The sequence below is a fragment of the Cervus elaphus genome, chromosome 16 (assembly GCF_910594005.1).
Source record: "Cervus elaphus chromosome 16, mCerEla1.1, whole genome shotgun sequence".
NCBI lineage: Eukaryota > Metazoa > Chordata > Mammalia > Artiodactyla > Cervidae > Cervus > Cervus elaphus.
Genome location: NC_057830.1, coordinates 30,159,099 through 30,179,005, shown reverse-complemented (window position 1 = coordinate 30,179,005; position 19,907 = coordinate 30,159,099). Strand labels below are relative to the sequence as shown.

The 19,907-nt window shown below is 48.5% G+C and overlaps 1 protein-coding gene across 6 annotated transcripts in view; it reads left to right on the top strand.

Annotated features, from left to right (window-relative positions):
• The window catches only part of DAPK1 (death associated protein kinase 1), a 205,739-nt gene that overhangs the window by 166,060 nt on the left and 19,772 nt on the right, over positions 1-19,907 (top strand). For all 6 annotated transcript variants that reach the window (XM_043927569.1, XM_043927564.1, XM_043927567.1 and 3 more), the window contains exons 19-20: positions 4,030-4,107; positions 18,413-18,635. In XM_043927569.1, the coding sequence (XP_043783504.1) occupies positions 4,030-4,107; positions 18,413-18,635 (301 nt within the window). The remainder of the gene's footprint in view (positions 1-4,029; positions 4,108-18,412; positions 18,636-19,907) is intronic.

Here is a 19,907-nt window from a genome sequence, read left to right as displayed (position 1 = left end):
CTAAAAGTAATATATGAAGTAATATATTGTGCACATCATATGCCAAATATTATCATTTTGACTTGCAATCATTATTTTTGAATTACTGAGATATGTCCGGTTCTCTGATTTAAGTCTTCAAAATCTGTCTGATTTAAGTTCTCTGATTTAAGTCTTCATCCACAGCACATCTTGGCTCCACATTTCCAGCCCCAGGAGCTGCATGGGGAGTAGAAAGTGAAAATGAAAGTGTTAAGTCGCTCAGTCTTATCTGACTGTTTGTGACCCCATGGACTGTAGCCCACCAGTCTCCTCTGTCCGTGGAATTCGGCTGCCGCATTATGGACAACACCCTCCAGCCCGTTTTGTCAGCCAGCTTTTCTCCTCTGCCTGACTGCACAGTTCTTCCCGGTCAGCACCACCGCCCTCGACCCTACAGCGCCCCCTAGCGGCTATCTTTCCTCTCCCAGCCTGTCCTCCGCCAGGATGGCTGGAAAGTCTTCTGACTGTCTGGTTCTCTTTTTCCTTGCTTCCCACTTCTCCTCTACCCGCCACAGTCTGTCGTTGAATCCCTGAGACTCAGCAGAGGGAGTCACCTCGCTTTTTTGTTGTTATTTAGTCGCTAAGTCATGTCTGACTCTTTGCGACCCCATGGACCGTAGAGCCCAGCAGGCTCCTTTGTCCTTGGGATTTCCCAGGCAAGAATACTGGAGTGGGTTGCCATTTCCTCCTCCGAGGGATCTTCCTGACACAGAGATCGAACCCATGTCTCCTGCTTGGTGAGCGGATTCTTTACCATTGAGCCACCTGGGAAGCCCCTCAAAACTTCTTTGTTGTAAAATAAGACAGATTTTCTGGTTAAGAAAGGACAGGGACAAAAGAACTTGGTGAATTTGACAAACGCCTTTGTAGCCCCATTGAGATCTAGAAACAACTTCAGAGGCCACCCCAGAAGCTCCCAGCCACAGTGCACCCCAACCCCTCACCCCGAGTGTAAGCCCCACTCTGACTTTGTAGTTCTCTAAGCATTTCCTTCCTTGCCTTTCTTTGATGTCTTTCTCACCTAGGAGCCGGCAGTCACATCTAGTTATCTCTTCCTTGACACCCACCCCTGCCTTGGATAAGAAAATCCTGCTTGCCCTTATTCCCCTCCCACCTCTGCTGTCCTCCTCCAGCTCTAGGTCTTCTTGCTGCTGCTCCACCCCACCTGGCCAGCTACCCTCCCACTCTCTGCCCCCTGCTCCTCTCAGAAGCCCCATGGCTGCAGCTGCACCTGGGAACTCAGACCTGCATCCGGTATCTCCAGCCCTGTTTGACCCCTGAGCACTGGGACCAAGCCTTGCTATGTCTGCTGTCTCAGGGCCTTTGCACTTGCTGTTTTGTTGTTGTTGTTGTTATTTGCTTTTGTTTTCCTTTTGCAAAACTTCCTTGGGTATCCAAATGGCTTCCTCTCTCACCTTCAGGTTTTGACTCAAAGGTCACCTTCTCAACGATGTCAGCCTCCTAGACCACTGTGCATGACAAGGAAGGCAGAAAGTGCTGGGCTCACTTGTGAGCCAGCTTCAGAGCTGGCACCTTGCTTAGCATGAGACTGGGATGAGGGGATCTAGCTCCTACCCCTGTCCTTCTTGGACGGAAAGATGGGGAGGGGGACGTTGGGGACACTGTCAGCTCTTTTTTTGTTAATGACTGCCGCTTGCTTTTTCTGCTCTTGGTGCTTCATTTGTTTGTTTTTCTCTAATCTGCTCAAGAACCTTTGCAGTAGATTGTCATTTCTCATCTCATGGATGAAGAAACCCAGGCTCTAGGAGGCCAAGTGACTGACCACAGAGTCTGGGAGGGGCGGAATCTGAATTAAATCTGGTGCTTCTCACTCTGGAGTTCAGCCTCTTTCCAAACACTGGCAAAGAGTTCTTTTGGAAGCTGAACAGTGTCCTTCAGAGCAATACTTTTTGCAAACTGTAAAGTACAATACAAACATAAGGAATTATTGGTGGAGTTTTCCTGTCATTTGAGAGACTTGAAAGCAGATAGTAACTTTGCCAGTGAACAAACATCCTGTGTCTGTGTGCTATGCAGGTCTAAGGCCTTTGAGAGAAATCTATGGTCAGTCACAGCAGAAGACAGAAGATTTTAAGTTGGGGCTCAGGTTTCTTCCAACTGAGGCAATGGTTCCAAAACCTGTTGGAACCATTGCCTTAGTTGGAAGCCATTCTACTGGCTGCACAATAGAATCACCTGGGAAGGCTTAGAACCCTGATGTCCAGGTCACACCTCAGAAAGGTAGAAGCTGAGTATGCGGGTAGGAACCAGGCAGCAGAAGTTCTTAAAGACCCCAGTGATTCCAGGGTGCCATGAGGTTTGAGAAGTAAGGCCTGTCCTTATCATGTCAGTAAGGACCTAGGCAGTTTGGTATGACCCCCTTGTTTGGATGCGGTGTCTGACAACTTACCTCATTCACCCCAAAGCAAACTAGAAGCTTTTGTCTGCCCACGGGGGCCTCTGCAGGACTTGACAGCGGGGAGTGGGCAGAGAGAGGTGGGCAGCATGAGTGTAGAGCGCGCCTCCTGGGAGCACCCACCAGAGCTCCGACCACAGCCTGTGACCATACTTCTCAACTGGGCAGTTTCACTGCTCAGGAAACATTTGGCAATGTCCAGAGACACTGGACTTCCCTTGTGGCTCAGATGGTAAAGGGCTTCCCGTGTAACTCAAACAGTAAAGAATCCACCTGCAATGTGGGAGACCTGGGTTTGATCCCTGGGTTGGGAAGATCCACTGGAGGAGAGCATGGCAACCCATTCCATTATTTTTGCCTGGACAGAGGAGCCTGGTGGGCTACAGTCCCTGGGAGTCACAAAGAGTCAGACATGACTGAGCAACTAAGCACAGCTTAGAGATGCGGGGTTGGCACAGCTGGTACGGGGGAAATCTGCTGGTGTCTAGTGGTGGAGACCAGGGTACTGCTTGACATCTCACAGTGTACAGGACAGCCTCCCATGGGAGGGAATTGTCCTGGCCAGAATGTCAACAGTGCCAAGGCTGAGATGATGTGCTGGTTGGGATTGTGACCTGGGCTGCGAGATTGGCAGGTGTGCCGTCAGGCAGATCCAGGCATCCCCCTGCTTCCTCAGGAATGGTGCTTGAACTGTCCCTAGTAAACACTGACAGATGGGCCAAAGGCTGCTTAGTCTTCTCATTTAAGAAATATTGCTTTTATCTCTTTGGAAATTGCTTCTCATCTTTTCTACTTTTAAATTTGTAATGATTCCTAAGCTGCAGCAGAGCAGTCCCTCAGTCTCCGATCCCTGCTCTGTGGTGGGTGAACAACCAGCGTTCCCACCGCCCGGGAGCACCTCGGAGGTTACTACGCCCAACGCTCTGACACTATGAGGAGGCGCTTGGAAAACGTTAGCTGTCATCGTGCATGTTCACAGCCTGGAAACAAATTTGTTCAGTATGAAACTGCAGCCCTGTGAAAATTCTCCAATTAAAATGCAAACACTGAATTGCCGTGGACCCTTATTTCCCCCTTTTATGTTTCACTGAAGATCTTCAGATCCAAATTGTCTGTAAAACTCAGCCTTTTCTTTGAAATGCACAGTAATTAACCAGTAACTAGCTTGATAGGAGTGCAGAGGTTTGTCCCTGGAAGGATTCTAAGACATTAGCTTCCACTAACTAGAATTTGACAGCTAATGACAGTCTTTATCGTTGGCCTAATTGGAGGGAGGTTCAGGATGCAGAGTAATCTGCCTGCTAATGAGGTGCCTGGTTTGATTAAAGCCTGTGGACCTGAGACATCTTGCCTTTGGACCTCAAGCACCAATGCATGTTTTTTTTTTTCCTACTTTCCTCATCCTCCTTTCCTGGACAATCAGTGAAATAAGGATTCCACAGAAAAGGGAATAATTCAGGACAGGGTCTTTTTGTCCACCTTATTTGCTTCTGATGCCTGTTACACTGTTTCTGTCTCAGAAGGTGATGTTGGTGTGTGGAACACACAGTTCTCTGCAGTGAAGGAAAAAACTAATCATTTATCTCCAACAGGATGGAAAGACAGCAGAAGATCTTGCGAAATCGGAACAGCATGAACATGTAGCTGGTCTCCTCACAAGACTCCGAAAGGTGAGAAATTTTGTGCTCTGAAATGCTCTGTGCTTTTTATGTGAAAAATTCTGTCTTGTCCCTTATAATCGCTGAAAATGAACACTCTGTTGGACACACAGGTGGTACCAAAAGGCACCTGTCCTGGGCTGTGGTTTGCTTATCAATTTGCATAAACGTGTCGGCTATCTCTCTGGTTTCTTCTTCTGTATTAGGACTTGGAAATCACTGGCCTCTTTTTGCGGTGTCTGTGCCCGATTTTCCTCCTCTCACCCTGCCTATAATAACCTTCCCCCTGTGAAGTAGAGGGGAAATGAAAAAGCCGACCCTGCTTCTTTCTTTCTTAATGTTTCAAGCTCCAAAATATCACATATGCTCCAGCTTATCCAACATCATGGCTTAAGGTTTAAGAAGACATGACAAAAATAAATGAATGCAGGTATGCCGTTTCAGCCCACATCACAGCAGTGTGTACTGAGAGACTTCAAAATAGTCACACCCTTTAAGTTAGGGATTCTCTGTCTGTGACTCTATCCTAAAGAAATGAAAGAAAGGCATTTTAAAAAAGTTGTATGCACAAAGATGTCTGTTGCAGTGTTATTTATAAAAATTGGCAATAAAAATTGTAAATGTTGGATGACCAAGAATAATGTCAGATAAACTGTCATACAGCTATAAAATGGAATGGATTTTGGCCTTTAAAATGTTCTTGAAGATGTTTTAGTAACAGGAATTTAATGTTTAGGATGTTCCTAGGCTGCAAAGCAGATGAATTATGTGCACATTATAATTCCAGCTATGTTTTTTAAAATACATAGAAAATGTTAACAGTGATGTCTTTGGGTTTTGCTTTCTTAATTAACAGTCTCTTCTTTAAACATAACTGGTTTTTCCAAACTTCCTATAATAATCACATGATAATTTTTTTTTAAAAAAGGAAAATGTTATAGAAATTTTAAAAATTACTGAGTTAATTTAAGTGTTCATGAAAAAGTATTATTTAAAATAAGTTCAGGGTATCCTACAAAGATCCTGCCATAGAAATTGAAAAGTGCCCCTGGGGGAGGGATAAAAATGTCTTAACTTTCACAGCTACTAAAAGTTTGAATTGTCATAGTGACCCCTGGTCCTGGTTACAGGGGAAGGGCAAGGGGACACATGCAGAGGTTGCAGTGATTTCAGTGCTTGGAGTTGGCCGGGGAAGATAATGGACTTTCACACCTTTGTGCTTTGGGAGTCTGTGAACTGATAAACACTGAGATCCTCCAGGCCACTGCTGGGATTCAGTCTCCCCTTTGATCTAGAATTTCCGGGAAAAGGTCCCGCCTTATTCACACGTTCTTAGAGGAAAAACTTAAATTAACTCTGGACTTCATGTTCTCCCACTCTGTGCCACCACAGACTATCTCTGTGAGGGAGAATTTGGACTAGAAAAGCAAGGGAAAACTTTGTTTACAAGCAAAACAAGAGGCCGGGGTTGGGGGGGGGGGGGGAGCGTAGGGTAGGGTTGCAGGAACCTATGAGCCTGTCAGCAAATCAACAATGAACTTTCGCATAAAATCTCCTAAACTTAAAATTCACTTCATTTGAAGTGATATGCAGCCAAGTGAAACACGACTTCCGACCAGATTGACTCAGAGGCCACCAGTTTGCAACCTCTGACTTTTGCTGGATTTTATTGTAGGGACCCCTGGATTTGAGTATAGAATTCTATGTTTATAGACAGATTATCACACTTTAAGGGATTTTTTTTTTAATATAAACAGTATCTTTTGTTTGTTTTTTAATATTTATCTATTTGGCTGCACCGGGTTTTAGTTGCAGCGTGTGGGATCCAGTTCCCTGACCAGGCATCAAACCCAGGCCCCCTGCATTGGGAGCACAGAGTCTTAGCCAACGGACCACCAGGGAAGTCCCATAATAAGGGCTGTTTCAAATTGATTCCCCATTATAATATTCATTCATCGTGGAAAGAAACCGAAGCAAATCTGGCCTTTCCACAGTTTGGGTGAGTACACATTTTTACAGTGAATACCTCTAGTATGGTCCACTATTAGGAAGAAACACTTTATTAGGCTCAATACCTTAGCAGGTATATAAACATGCTGAGTCAGGTATTCTGAGGTTTCCCGAATTCCACAAAGCAGGATTTTAACCTGCCTGCCTCCCCTGGCGCCATCGTCCTGCTCTGAGCCCAGCGTCGTCCTTGCGGGTGTTTTGTGGGCTCGGTTGGTGCACGGGCAACCCCTCTCACAAGCGTAGCACTCTGGACAGTACTGTTGCCTCTTACTTTCTTGGCTTGGAGTGCAGTTCATCATCTCAGAAACATCTGTTACACAGCAGTTCTCCAGGGAAAGGAGCAGCCTGTTCATCTTAAAGCAGAGATCAGCTGCAAGCCATGATCTTCCATGGTTTAATGGTCGCCCCAGGAAACACCCTCTTCTGGCCAAGGGACAAGGCTCTTCCTTGGACTGTGCTGTATTTTAGTGCCCATCTACCCCTTAGGAAGATACTTTTATTTAAAAACGTTGCTATGCTAGATACAAGCCCAGATGTCCATTACAGCAGGTCAGAAACCACAGACAAATGCCATTAAAAAAGACAGGAAGGAGAGCACTCTACAAGTTAGCCACGGTTGGGTGGATTGGACGGGTGGGGCTCAAAGCACTTTTTCCCGTTATCTGATTCCTGTATTTCTTGCTGTGCTTCAGCCACTTTTATCATTAGGAATATAAATAGTAAGTGAACTGCCACATGCACTTCAGGGAAGGGTGGAGGTCTCCAGACTGGAATTTTGAATTTGGTGTGGCATGGGTTCTTGCACGGTCCCAGTTTGGGGCTTTCCTTTTTTTTTTCTTCCATTAATTTGTACTTTTGCTTTTTGATGTCTAGATTTTCTCAAGAGGGGTGGAAAAGGAATATTACAGCGTTTAGTCTTTTACCATTATCCTATGATTTTTGTAAGGAGATAAAGAAAGTCATTACGATGCCTGTGAATATAGTACATCATCCCTCTTGGAGCCCAGAATCTACTGGGAGATTCCCCTCTTGTCTTTGCCTTGAGAGGCAAAATATAGGGTAAAGGCTGAGAGCACAGACTCAGGAGTCCCCGCTCTGCCACACCTTCATGCTGGGTGAACTAGCAATCTGCTTATCAGGCTGGGCCTCAGTTTCCCTGTTTGCTAAATGGGGTGAGTACAGTGTGCTACTCACAGGATGGTGGTGAGGGCCAGGCGGGTGGTGTAAACTATGTCCTTAGAGCAGTGCCTGCCCGCCGTGAACACCGTGTGTTTGCCACAGTCGGCATCCTAGCTCGCATCCTGCAGACCACCCTCCAGGTCCAGGGGAACCATGGAGGTTTCCGTGGGGGCCCCCTCTTGTGACCCAGCCCCCAGGAGCAGATGCTGGGGTGTCAGCAATGACAGCCGTGGCAGGGTACGTTTGAGAGTCGTTTTTAGTAACAGCCACTGTTGATGTTCAGTGTGTGTGACAGCACTGTAATTTTACATCCCTGAGATGCGGATGTTCCTGCAGGAAACCCGGTCTCCACGAGGTTAAGCAACATGCTAATTACAGAGCAGAGACCCAGACCAAAACAGAAATGCCTGCTTCCAAGGCTTGATCAGGGGCTCAGGACTCCTTCAGAGTCAATTCTTCAACAGCCCAGGATGATCCTTCCCTCCAGTGGGATCACCCGCTTGGTGGCAGACACGGGTCACTTCCCTAGAGGTAATGCAGAGCCCTGGACCCTTTAGCAGTGTCTCCCCAGCTTCATGTTCGACAAGATCTACGTAATCATTTGCTTTAGTCATGCCTTCAAACGACTCTAGACCTCAGCTTTCCCATTAGCCAGAAAGGGAGGAGTTGACTGCCAAACATTTCTAACCATCCTCTATCTTTTAAAAAAAAGTAAATCCCAAAATAAATAACTGCTTGGGATTTCGGGACACCCAGCACTGGAACTTGGTTCTTGAAAATGATCATGATGTCCCAATGTGTCCCTGGAGAGTGCATCGCAGAGGACTCGTGGGCGGTTGCCTCAAGGAGCAGGCTCTACCTGCAGAGAAAGCCAAGAAAGGCGATTTGTTTGCAATCGTAACCTGGATCATCTGCAGCAAGAGACTGCCCACCACCCTGTACAGAGGGTGAGGGGAACGGAAGAAGGTGATTTACACTGAGGGGCATTTTATCACCATTTCTTTCAGTGTCATTTTCTGTTCCAGGTTGTAGTGTTTCTTACCAGGATGCTGTCAGAATTTGGGGGTGGGTGGACCTTCCTGTCCTTGCAGGATGCAAGGACCCCCAAGGACCTAATGTCAAGCATCCCCTCCCACATTCATTGTGAAAACCAAAAAACTGTCTCTGTACCTTTCCTAACACCCCCAGGGGTGGTGCCACCCTCTGCCCACCCACCCCACACGCACCCTAAGCGCAGTCACTGGGTGAAGTCTGTGTCTGGGACAGCAGCAGGGGTTGGCCATAAGGTGCGTTGCTCTGCCATTTGGTTTCTCAGGGCCAAATTAGCAACAGAAATGCTCCCTGTGTTTTCACCTCTCACCAGTTGTCAAGCCTAGGAACGTGTTCTTAAACATCTGTTAAGGGTAAGCCATGGAGCTTGCTCTTCTGAAAACAGAACCAAAGTCATCTTGTTGACCTGCATGGGGCAGCAGAGGGTGGGCTGGAGGAGAGTGACCATGGGAGGTGAGACCTGCGGCCAGTGCGTCCGCATCCGGGCAGGTAGGGGAGACAGCAGCCGAGCTGGGGCTTGTGAGGGAAGGAAGAACACAGCACATCTTCCTCTCTGACCCAGTTCAACAGGAGATGACGGGGTGGTGGCATGCAGGCGTCCCTGGTAATGTCTGGGAGAGCCCACCACACACATCTTTCCCCAACTGCATGTTCAGTGCCGTCACATTCGGGGCTGAAATCAGCTGTGGTAGTGGTATTTACACCACAGGAATCAGCAAACACTGGTCAGGCTTCACCTTTTGCCTGAAACCCCAGCCCACTCCCCCCGCCATCCCCTGCACTGAGCTGGTTTCCCAGCACACCATTGCTTTAGGGGTCTCTGGAGGCCCCCTTAGCTCCTCCATGCATGATAGGTATCACTTTCTTATAAGGAGCTGCACCCTCTACTGTCCTCTGTGTTCACCCCCACTGCTAAATAAAGCCCCCTTCAGCCCTCCAAACCTGCTCAAGAACTCTGTGGTTACTTAGCCAAACCAGTTCTCCTCCTAGAAAAAGAGGAGCTTGTTATAACAGGCGGGGAGGGGGGTTGCACTCAGATTTTTGTACTGGCATCCATTTTTGCTATCATATCAAGGCCTATTCTTTCCTGATTTTAAAACACTAGTTTTAAGGGGTTTGAGGAGTCAGCTTATTTTTATTTTGTTTGATTGTCCTTCTAATCAGCTTTCCTGTAAACTAATATTAAAAGTAGTTGCTTTTCCTGAGTCTGAGACTAGATGGTGAAAAAAGATGCCCAGGAATAGTTTGAAAAAAATAGGACAAAGTTGGGAGCTTGCCCAAAATTTAGAATTCATCACAAGTAAACTGCATTTGCATAATTAAGAGTTGCTGCTCCCATCCTGTGGGTCTAATTGCATCCTGCCACGTGCAGAGAGCCACGTCACCACTCCATTCTCTTATCTATCTTTCCCAGACGGGAGATAGCTCTCAATCTCCCATCAATCTGCTGTTTAGTCACTTTGCCGATGAGAAAGTGAAAGCTGAATTGCCAGGGGGTAGAAGGTGCTGGAAGAAAGGAAACTAGGAACCGGTGTTGACTAAAAAATATAGTCAGAATGCGAAAGTAGAGTTATTTTATTTGGTGGGAATGTTTAGGACTCTGAGCCAGGGAGACAGCATCTCAGTAGTTCTGAGAAAACTGCTCCAAAGAGGCAGGAGGGGAAGTCAGGCTATATACAGTTTTGTAACAAAGGGAGCAAGCATTTTGAACATCAAAGATTGGGTATCAAGTTAAGGAATTTAGCATCTTATGTATGGGGAGATGCAAGCTTCTGGGCTCACTGAATTCATTCCTTTCAAATGCACCTCAGCTTTCTGGGGCCAATCCTGTTTCCTTGTTCACCTTGCTTCTTGCATTCCCCCAGCTCCTCAGCAATCACCCTTGGGGGTGGCAGCATCTGCACTTTTGGGAGCTCTCATTCACCTTTGGAGGCCAGAAATCACTGATGGCTGTGACATTTCTTGTTTATTAATATGGCAGGAGATATTTTCATTTCACACCAGGGTTCACCAGGGCTTCAAAAGGCAATGCAGTTACCAAAGAATACTCATTTAAAAGATAATCACAGTGTCTACCATAGGTCAAGAACTATGAGAGACCAAGGGAAGGAAAGAGGCAAAACCAGTCAATAAACAAATAATAAAAATGTGAGATAGGTCAGGGGGGTGGCAAACAATGACCATAGAGCCAAAACCGGCCCCTCACCTGCTTTTGTAAATAAAGTTTTATTGGAACAGAGCTACACCCCTCTATTTACTCCTGTCTGTGGCTGGTTTCTAGAGGCGTACATGGCAGTCACAACAGAGACCCTCAGGTTCTTTACAGGAACCGGCCAGAGGAGAAGGCAGAGGGAGCAGTGAGTGAAACAGGCCTGAGAAAGTAAAGAGTTAGAAATAGATCAAAAAGGAGGGAGCGATGGGGCTAGCAGCAGAGTTTGAGTGTGATTGTTGGGGCAGAGGACGGTGCCTGAGGTGAGCAGAAAGGTAGGCCTGGCTTGGAAAGATGACCAGGTACTGGCCCAAGTGCGTTAAGTAAATTGTTCAGTCGCTCAGTCGTGTCCTATTCTTTGCAACCCCATAGACTGCAGCACGCCAGGGCTCCCCGTCCTTCACCAGCGCCCAGAGTTTGCTCAGACTCATGTCCATTGAGTCGGTGATGCCATGCAACCATCTCGGCCTCTGTCGGCCCCTTCTCCTCCTGCCTCGGGATTTCCCTCTGACTGCTCAGACCCAGAAGCCAGAGAGAAGGTGGTCCTGGCAGCCAGGCGAGATGGGACGGCTGCTTGGACTGGTGCTCTTCAGGCTGTTGCTTTGTGAGCTCGGGGCAGGGATACAAATGAGAGCCTGCTTTCCTGTGTAAATATCTGAAGTATGTGGTTAAAGCTAACGGGGACGTTCTGGCCTCCCACTTTCACAAAGGCCCCTCTGTGCCCACCTGGGAGCCTGAGTTCTGGTTTCAGGGTCTGGTTCCTCAGGGTCCCCGCTGCTTCCCCTCCCACCTTCCCAGCCTGCACGCGAGGCCTTGCCGCGTCCCAGCCACACCCACCAGCCTGTGGGGGCGAGGGGGGCGGGACACACGAGAATATTTTGAGGCATGAGTCAGGACTTAGGGAGCCCAGAAGTCCCGACCCTCCTCTCCTCTGGGCAGTGTCCCTGCTCACGCTACCCTGGCCCGGCCAGTGAGGGCCTGACCAGACTGGGCACTGGGGCATCTTGGGGCTTCTGTTAAATACAGACCACACTCTGCCTCCAAAGAAATCCACATTCTTCCACCTTCTCGAGCTAATCAGGAGCACGCTCTGTACCTCTCTTTGCCCCCTCTCTGCATCAAAACCAGAGTATGCATTGGAGGGCACTCACACGAAGGCTGCTGGAAGCTGCCTTCTTGGGGACAGACGCTCATCTGAGCACGCCACTCGTCCCTGGTGCGACACCTAATGGTGAAAAGTGGAAGTGCACCACCCACCGGCAGGAGAGAGATGTCAGAAACTTCTTGTTGCAGAGTTGTTAAGTCACTCAGTGTCTTTGTGACACTTTGTGACCCCATGGACTGCAGCACACCAGGCTTCCCTATCCTTCACTGTCTCGGGGAGTTTCCTCAAACTCATGTCCATTGAGTCGATGGTGTCATCCAACCATCTCATCCTCTGTCTCTCCCTTCTCCTCCTGCCTTCAATCTTTCCCAATATCAGGGTCTTTTCTAATGAGCTGGCTCTTCGCATCAGGTGGCCGAAGTACTGAAGCTTTAGTATCAGTCCCTCCAATGAATATTCAGGGTTGATTTCCTTTAGGACTGACTGGTTTGATCTCCTTGCTGTCCAAGGGACTCTTAAGAGTCTTCTCCAGTACCACACCTCTGTCGCAGAGGGCTGTCTCAAATTCTGTGTTCAGATTCTTCATGGTTCTTAGAGAGCACCAGCAGGGAGGGGCCCTCCTCAAGGATGGGGTTAGATTTCCTTGGACTGAAGACTCCAGTATATTCTGCTTGTCCTAGACTTTAAGCAGTTTCCCAGCCCATCTTCCCAAGGGCAAAGTAAAGGGTGAGAGTCCCTCCCAGTCCAGGCCAGCAGGTCCTGACTGCAAGGGAAGGGAGGGCAGGGAGATGTGTGAAGGCCCTGGGCAGAGAGCAGGAATGTGGGATGGCTTGCAACCCCTAGACCCCTTTCTTTGGCCCTCGAAATATTTTTCTCACCTGCCTGCCATTCATCTCCACTTGAAAGGTGAGAATGTGTGTGTGTTTGTATGATCGTCCCAGAATCAAGGACACTTTAAAAGCTGAGCTCTCAGTCCCATGAAGCAGTGTTTTCTTGGACAAAGCAAGATTTCTTGAGGATTGTTATATTTGGGAAACAGCATGAGAGCTAGTGATGGGTTCTGACATGAACGCAGTCCCTGCAGAAGAAGGTTCAATCTGTATTTCTAATTAAAAAAAAAAAAAAAAAGATGCTCCCCAAGGGCATGGAGCCTATTAACACAGGCCAGCAGTCCAACTCATTTGCTTAGGAAAAATGAGGTGCCCGAGTGTACCCTTTGTCCGTGCAATCCAGAGTGGGGAGGCAGGGTGCACGCTTATCCTGCTGACCCTTTTCATAGCAATGACTTATAAGCCTTACTTTAAATCAGGACTCTGCACTAACTGGGAAGTGTTTTCTTAATGAAACGGAAATGGCCCTTGTTGGATGTTCATAGTCCTAGGACTAATAACTGAAGCACAACCCAGCTTTGAGTTTCTGTTCTCAACTTTGTAAATCCTTGTTTACTCCTCCCTGCTCCCCACTCCCCTTCTAGAAACCCATCACCTCCCTGTCAGGGACAGCAGTGATAGAAAGGAAACCTAGTTCTGTCTTCTCCTTGGTCAAGAAAGGGCCTTGACCTCTCTGAGCCTTGGTTTCCACATCTGAAAGGGAGAATGACCACATTAACCACAAAGGTTTCTTTGCGGTTTAACGAGGAATGTGAGTGAAAGCCCAGCGTAAGCTGGAAGATACAAACCTGGAAGTTACTGCTGCAGACAGAAAATGCATCTGTCGCAACTCCTAGGCATGTTCATGAAAGAATACTTCAGGACCCTTGTTGAAGACAGTAGGATTGACTATTTGGGGGTACTGCAGTGGGTGTGGAGCAGAGGAAAGAGATCAGCTCAACCCCAACTTCAACAAGGACAAGCGGGGATTTACAACCAAGGAACTGGGTGGTGTTCATGGAGGGAAAATCACTAAGACAAAACCCAAAGGCTAAGGGGTTTCTTGCTAGACCCATGCCTTGGATTCTTTCATGAGATGGTCAGCCAGCTGAGGCCACAAGAGGAGAGGGAAAGGAGGCTCGGGGGAAATGCAGTTGTTTATATCATTGGTCCCAGAGAGACAAGGATTGGAGTTGGGTCACGGAGCTCAGACTCAGTTAAGCAGGGGGAAGCAGAGAGCCGCTGGGGCAAGTGCTTTCCTGGGGTCAGGGTGGGTACACAGGAAAGGTGCAGGGCGTGTCACTGGGGTCACAGTGGGAGGGTAGGAAGGGGAACCTGTGGCTGAGCCCACTTACACGCGGGTGCACCTGGGCTGGCGCTCACATCCTCTGTTTGTGGGGATGTTGAGGCCGCAGGAACATAGGAAGGTTTAAATATTGTAATACTCATCAGGATTCTTGCTGAAGGCAGGGCAGGGCAGGTGCTCAGATATCAATGTTGGGCATCATGAGTTTGCTCAGATATCAAAGGTGGGAGAATTCCTCTAAACTTGACCTTGCAGGATTCTTATTCATCCTGGACTAGCCAGACTGACACAGCCCACCGTCACCAGCCCCTCTTCCCTCTTTCCTCCATTTCTGGGGCTGACTTGGGAAGCAGGCAGACAGATCACCAGCCACTGCTAGCCCACCACTGCCCTGAGTGGAACTGGAAGGAGCAAGGAGGGCTCTCAACCCAGGCAGCACTGAGCAAGGCCGAGACACACCCTCTCGCAGTGGCGGGGGACAAGCCCACGTTGGTTCAGAGCAGCTGCTGGAAGCAACGGGGTAACACCTGTGTCCGAGGGTACCACAGTCTGCTCAGACTTGGGCTCAGACCTGCGGGATTCGTGCAGGGGGAAAAGAGGTGCCCTCACTCTTTCACACAGGACAGATGTGTTGGCCCAGCCTGACACATCCCAGTGGTCCAGACACACCCCAGTGTCAGGATCAGAGGACACGGAACAGACAGAATAGAGCAATGCTATGGGTAATGCCCCCAGATTCAATAATGGGACTAAAGCCAGAAGCAGGTTTTCTGCCTTTGCCCCATCTCAGGAGAAGCACATACTGGCTTCACGCAAAGAATCTGTCTGTGTTAGTTAGCCATGTGTCATGGACTAGGTGGAGAACTTTTTTATTTATTCATGAGATACTCCTAAAGGAGGGAGCTGCTCAAAATTCAGACACTCACTGTACAGTGGGTGGTGCTAGTGGAAAAGAACCCCTCTGCCAAGCAGGAGACATAAGACATGTGGGTTTGATCCCTAGGTTGGGAAGATCCCCTGGAGGAGGGCATGGCAACCCACTCCAGTGTTCTTGCCTGGAGAATCCCATTGTCAGAGGAGCCTGGGGGCCACAGTTCATAGGGTCGCAAAGAGTTGACATGACAAGCAACTTAGCATGCAGCACGCACTACTTGAAGACAGAAGGGCTGGTTTGAAGATGAAATTATAATGAAAGGTGGTAGATTGGCTTCAGGGTTCGTGGGCTCATCTGCCACAGTAAATGGCATCAGGGAGATGCCAGTGCCCCATTTCTTCTTGCCTGATCAGCAGCACCCCAATGAGTAACTGCCTCAGAACTTTTCAACTCCTGTGCTGACTTGGGTCATAATTCAGGGGAAGGGCTGGCAAGATACTCCAGCCCTTTCCACCCAATGCAGAGTTTTGTCTCAGCACCTGCTGAGATTTGAGGTTAAAAGAAGAAACCCAATAAGGACAACCTCATGTTCTACACATCACTGTCCAAACTATGGTTTCCAACCTTAGGAGAACCAATACTTTAAAACAGTGGTCCCCAACCTTTGGGATAGGGGAGTGGTTCGGGCAGTAATTCGAACCCTGGGGAGCAGTGGATGAAGCTTTGCTGCTCACCTCCTGCTGCGCTTCCTGGGTCCTAACAGACCAAGGACTGGCGGGGGGTTGGGGACCCCTGCTTTATAATGTACATAGTGTGATGCTGCCATTACTGTCCTGAAATAAAACTCAAAGATAACAGTGTACCTACTGAGGTAATTTTAAAAGATCAACAGAATGGCCTAACTGTAATATAACAAAGACATCAAAGTAATATACATGTGGTATCATAGAATGTGTTTCAGTATGTGATTGCAGAGCACAGGCGATGAGGAGGCGTTGTTAACTTGACAGACGCTTGGGCCCATCCACAGAATCACCGAATGTAACACTACAGATGCCGTGGATGTTGGAGGGACAGCAACTCGAAACAGCAGCAACAGGCTGACATTTTAGAAGTGGGGATCAGAGCTTCTGAAAGACTAAGCGGAAAAGGATGTGTGTATAATTCCACCAACGTACACAATAGTTGCACTCTTGGGAAAGTCAGTATATTAAACCATACCCTCTCAAAACCCTCTGGGTCATATTAAAATGCAGTTAAGTCCTAAGTTCAGATGATCACAAACAAGGTCTTTCTGTTAGATAAATGCTCAGCAGACACTCAGAAGTCAGGCAGACTCAGGAGAATTCTTCCCACTTAGAACATTATTTGTACATGTCAGGAGCCCATCACCCCCCTACCCACCACCCACCAGCAGCATCCCCCAATGCTGGGAACTGAAACTGCCACCATCCATCTTCAAAATGCCATCTCCTGGGCAGTGTTCCCCTCGTCGAGAAAGATGGGTCGGAGTTTACCAGGAGGAAATGGAGGAAGGAACGCGGGAGAGTTGTGAGTTTGTTACTAAGGCATGAGCATGCCCTAGGGCTCCCATCCTTGGTTGTTGGTGGAAAATGTAACAACAGCTCAGGAGGAGGAGATGAGCACTAAATCAGCACCTCCTAGGATTTAGGTCTGGAAGCAGGGGCCCAGCCAGGCCTGAGATCATGCTGAAAGGAAAAGGCAGAGCCTGAGCTCTGAGACATTCCTGCATGGGTCACCCTGAGTACCTCATTTATGCGGCACCTCTTTATTGGCCGTCCTACATGAGCCAGGTGCTGGGGATACCGTCCTGCCCTCAAGTTGGCCTCTGTTTTAGAGGGGAAGGGTATCACATGATTACCCCCCAGTCCAGTGGGGTCACGATGGAGAACCACATGTGGGCTGGAGCCTGCTCATGAGGAAACTTCCGGGAGAGATCACAGCAAGATAGGTCTCCTAGGGTACAAGGAGTTAACAGGCTAAAGCATAGGGAGCCATCGTGGGTAGGGGAGAAGGACTCGTCCTCAGGCTGCAAGGCAGAGGCTGTTATTACAGAGCTGGGAGCTGAGAGCCAAGAGGGTGCGTGAGGCCAGGATGGAGCTAGGGTGGCATGACCAGTGTTCCGCCATGTAGCCCTTGAGGTGGGTTCTCCGGCTGTACGGAGCTCCTCGCCAGCACCATCCCTTCAAAAGCACCCGCGCTATATTTGATAGCACATTGTTCGTGTGTCTGTCTCTCCTCAAAGCTGTGGATCTGGGGCTGATGTAGACCTTCCTGTTCTAGCACACAGGAGGTCCTCCACAAATGTTTATTGGTGAATCCGTGCATCATCCAGGGCTGGGGAGACTTCTGCTTCTCCCTGTAGGGCTGAGAAAGAAGACAGCAGAAATGTTATCATGTCCTGCAGGCCCTTCCCCAGCATTTAACTTTGTACCTTGTGACGCCCTTCTTCTCATCATCTTGTACCTTCAGGATGTCGTCGAGGAGTAGGACTCTTCCACACAGAAGGGGCAGGTGTGCTGGCTGGTCTAACAAGGCCAGTCTAGACTGCTTCCCAGGAATTGTTCTCCCCAGTTCATCGTGCATCGAAGTGCAATAGAAGTGGGCAAATCCATTGAGACACAGCACATCGGTGGTTGCTAGTGGCAGGGCAGAGGGAGGGCTGGGAAGTGACCACCAATAGATATAGAGGTTCCTTGTAGGGCAGGTGAAAGTGCTTTGGGACCAAATAGCAGTGATAGTTGTACATGTAGTAAAAGCCGCTGAAAGGTCTGCTTTCAAATGGTTAAAACGGTGAATTGTATGTTATGTCTGCATGCGTGCTAAGTCGCTTCAGTTGTGTCTGACTCTTTGTGACCTTGTGGACTGTAGCCTGCCAGGCTTCTCTGCCCCTGGGATTCTCCAAGCAAGAATACTGGAGTGGGTTGCCATGTCCTTCTCCAGGGGATCTTCCCCACCCAGGGTTCAGACCTGCATCTCTTATGTCTCCTGCATTGGCGGCAGGTTCTTTACCACTAGTGCCACCTGGGGAGCCTATGTTATGTCTATTTTACATTAAAAAAATTTTAATGCAGTGGGGACAGAACAAGAAGTGTCTACCACATGAGTAGAAATTGCAGACCTCCTAGAGTACAGAGTTCCAGTTAGAAGTTAAATAAACCTTGGGGCTATAATGCACAGTCGTTTGACTAGAGTTAATAATACTCTACTGCACATTCGAAAGTTGATGAGACTAGATCTTTAATATTCTCATCACAAGAAAAAAATATTTTTACTGTGGGTAGTGATGGTTGTTAACTAGACGTACCATGATGATCATTTCACAATAGATACAAACATCAAATCATTTACATTGATTTGAAACTAATGTTACAAGTTACTTTTACCTCCATTTTTTTTTTTTTTTAGAGGCAAAGAAAACTCACAGACCAAAAGGATGCATTGGGGGTCTTTTGTTTGTTTGTTTTGGTGGCTGTTTATGTTTTTGTTTATCTTCTGCCCTCGCTGCCCATCTTGCGGGATCTTAGTCCTCCGACCAGGAATTGAACCTGGGCATGGAGTCCTAACCACCGGACCCCCAGGGAAGTCCCAAGCAGCAGGGCAGTCAGCCCTTGAGCCATGGCAATCAGCATGCGCGTTTTGCTCAGGGCCTGCTCTTCCCCCTGACTGAGGGCCTGGTTTCGTCTCTATTCAGGACACGCATCGAGGACTCTTCATCCAGCAGCTGCGACCCACACAGAACCTGCAGCCGAGAATCAAGCTGAAGCTGTTCGGCCACTCGGGGTCTGGGAAGACCACTCTGGTGGAATCTCTCAAGTGTGGGCTGCTGAGGAGCTTCTTCCGAAGACGCCGGCCCCGGCTCTCCTCCACCAACTCTGCCCGGTTCCCACCCTCGCCCCTGGCCTCCAAGCCGGCAGGTATGCATGCACCCCACCAGCCCTTGTCTCTCCACTGGGTGCTTCCAAAGTCAAAGCCGGGGAGGAGGGGTGGCTTTGTTTTGATCACTTGGCCTGAGGCTGACCAACTCCTGCCGCCTGGGTGGCTTCAAGGTGTGGGCCCCCTGGCTCTTGGCCCCGTGTCCACCTCACTCTTGGACAGCAAGTACACCCTGCCCCCAGGCTAGCAAGGAAGAGCCTCATTGAACTCACAGTCCACAGTCACAGACGCATAAAATAGCACAATCGCATCGTATTCTGCTCAGGGACTCTGCCCTTGAAGACGCAAAGAACTGGGGCTGATACAGATTCAAGGCCGCACAGATGGAATATCAGCTTCCAGGATGGGTCCTCACCCCTGACACTCTCTCCTTGGAATGCTGTGCACACATCCAGGAATGTGAGAACACAGGGAAACAAATCTGGGTGCATGGGGAGGCCCATCCACGCGTATCTGGAAGTGGGGTGGTGGTTTTGAAAGTCTCCTTAATGGTTTTGCAATTGGTCCATCCACTCACCTGGACCCTGGTTGGAAAGCAGATGTTGCCATCTACCCCCACCTCCCACAGACACAATTATCAGTGGGTCCACACCCAGAACTGCAGGGTGACCTGTCCCTCCCAGGGAGAAACACCTGAGATGACCAAGAGGAAGCTGAACAGTCTGGGGTGTTGTTTTTCCTGACTCCCCCCACCCCTTTTAGAGTAAGGGAATTAAGTTTTTCAAAGATAGGAATATAGACCTTCAGAGACTTTCTAAACAATGTCACTTTTGAAGCTCTGTGCCTCAGATTCACTTTCTGTACATAATACAAAGGTGTCATATCTGTTACCTAGAATGAAAACAGGCGTTTCAAAGTTTTATTTCTCTGTAATTTCTCTCTCCATGAGGAAGGAGGTCTGGGCAGCATTAGTAGGGTGAGGGACCATTGACTGAGATCTTCATGCCCCTTTCAACTTTTTCCCTCTGAGCACAGCAATAGGATTGAAACGAGGGGAAGAAGTACAGCCAACATGGACACATAATTAGAATGATTATAATATTGCTAACACATACTGCTAATGCAAACTGAGCCCTGCCCGTGTGCCAGGAACTAGGCAAAATGTGGTACGTTTGACACCTCATTTAACCCACGTGACAGCTTTATTGGCAGCTTTGCCAGCCTTTTACTGAAGCCTTGCGGGGTCAGATACATGCCTAGAGTCACACAGTTGGCAGTTCATGAAGTGTCTGGCTCCCGAGCCAGGGCTTGTT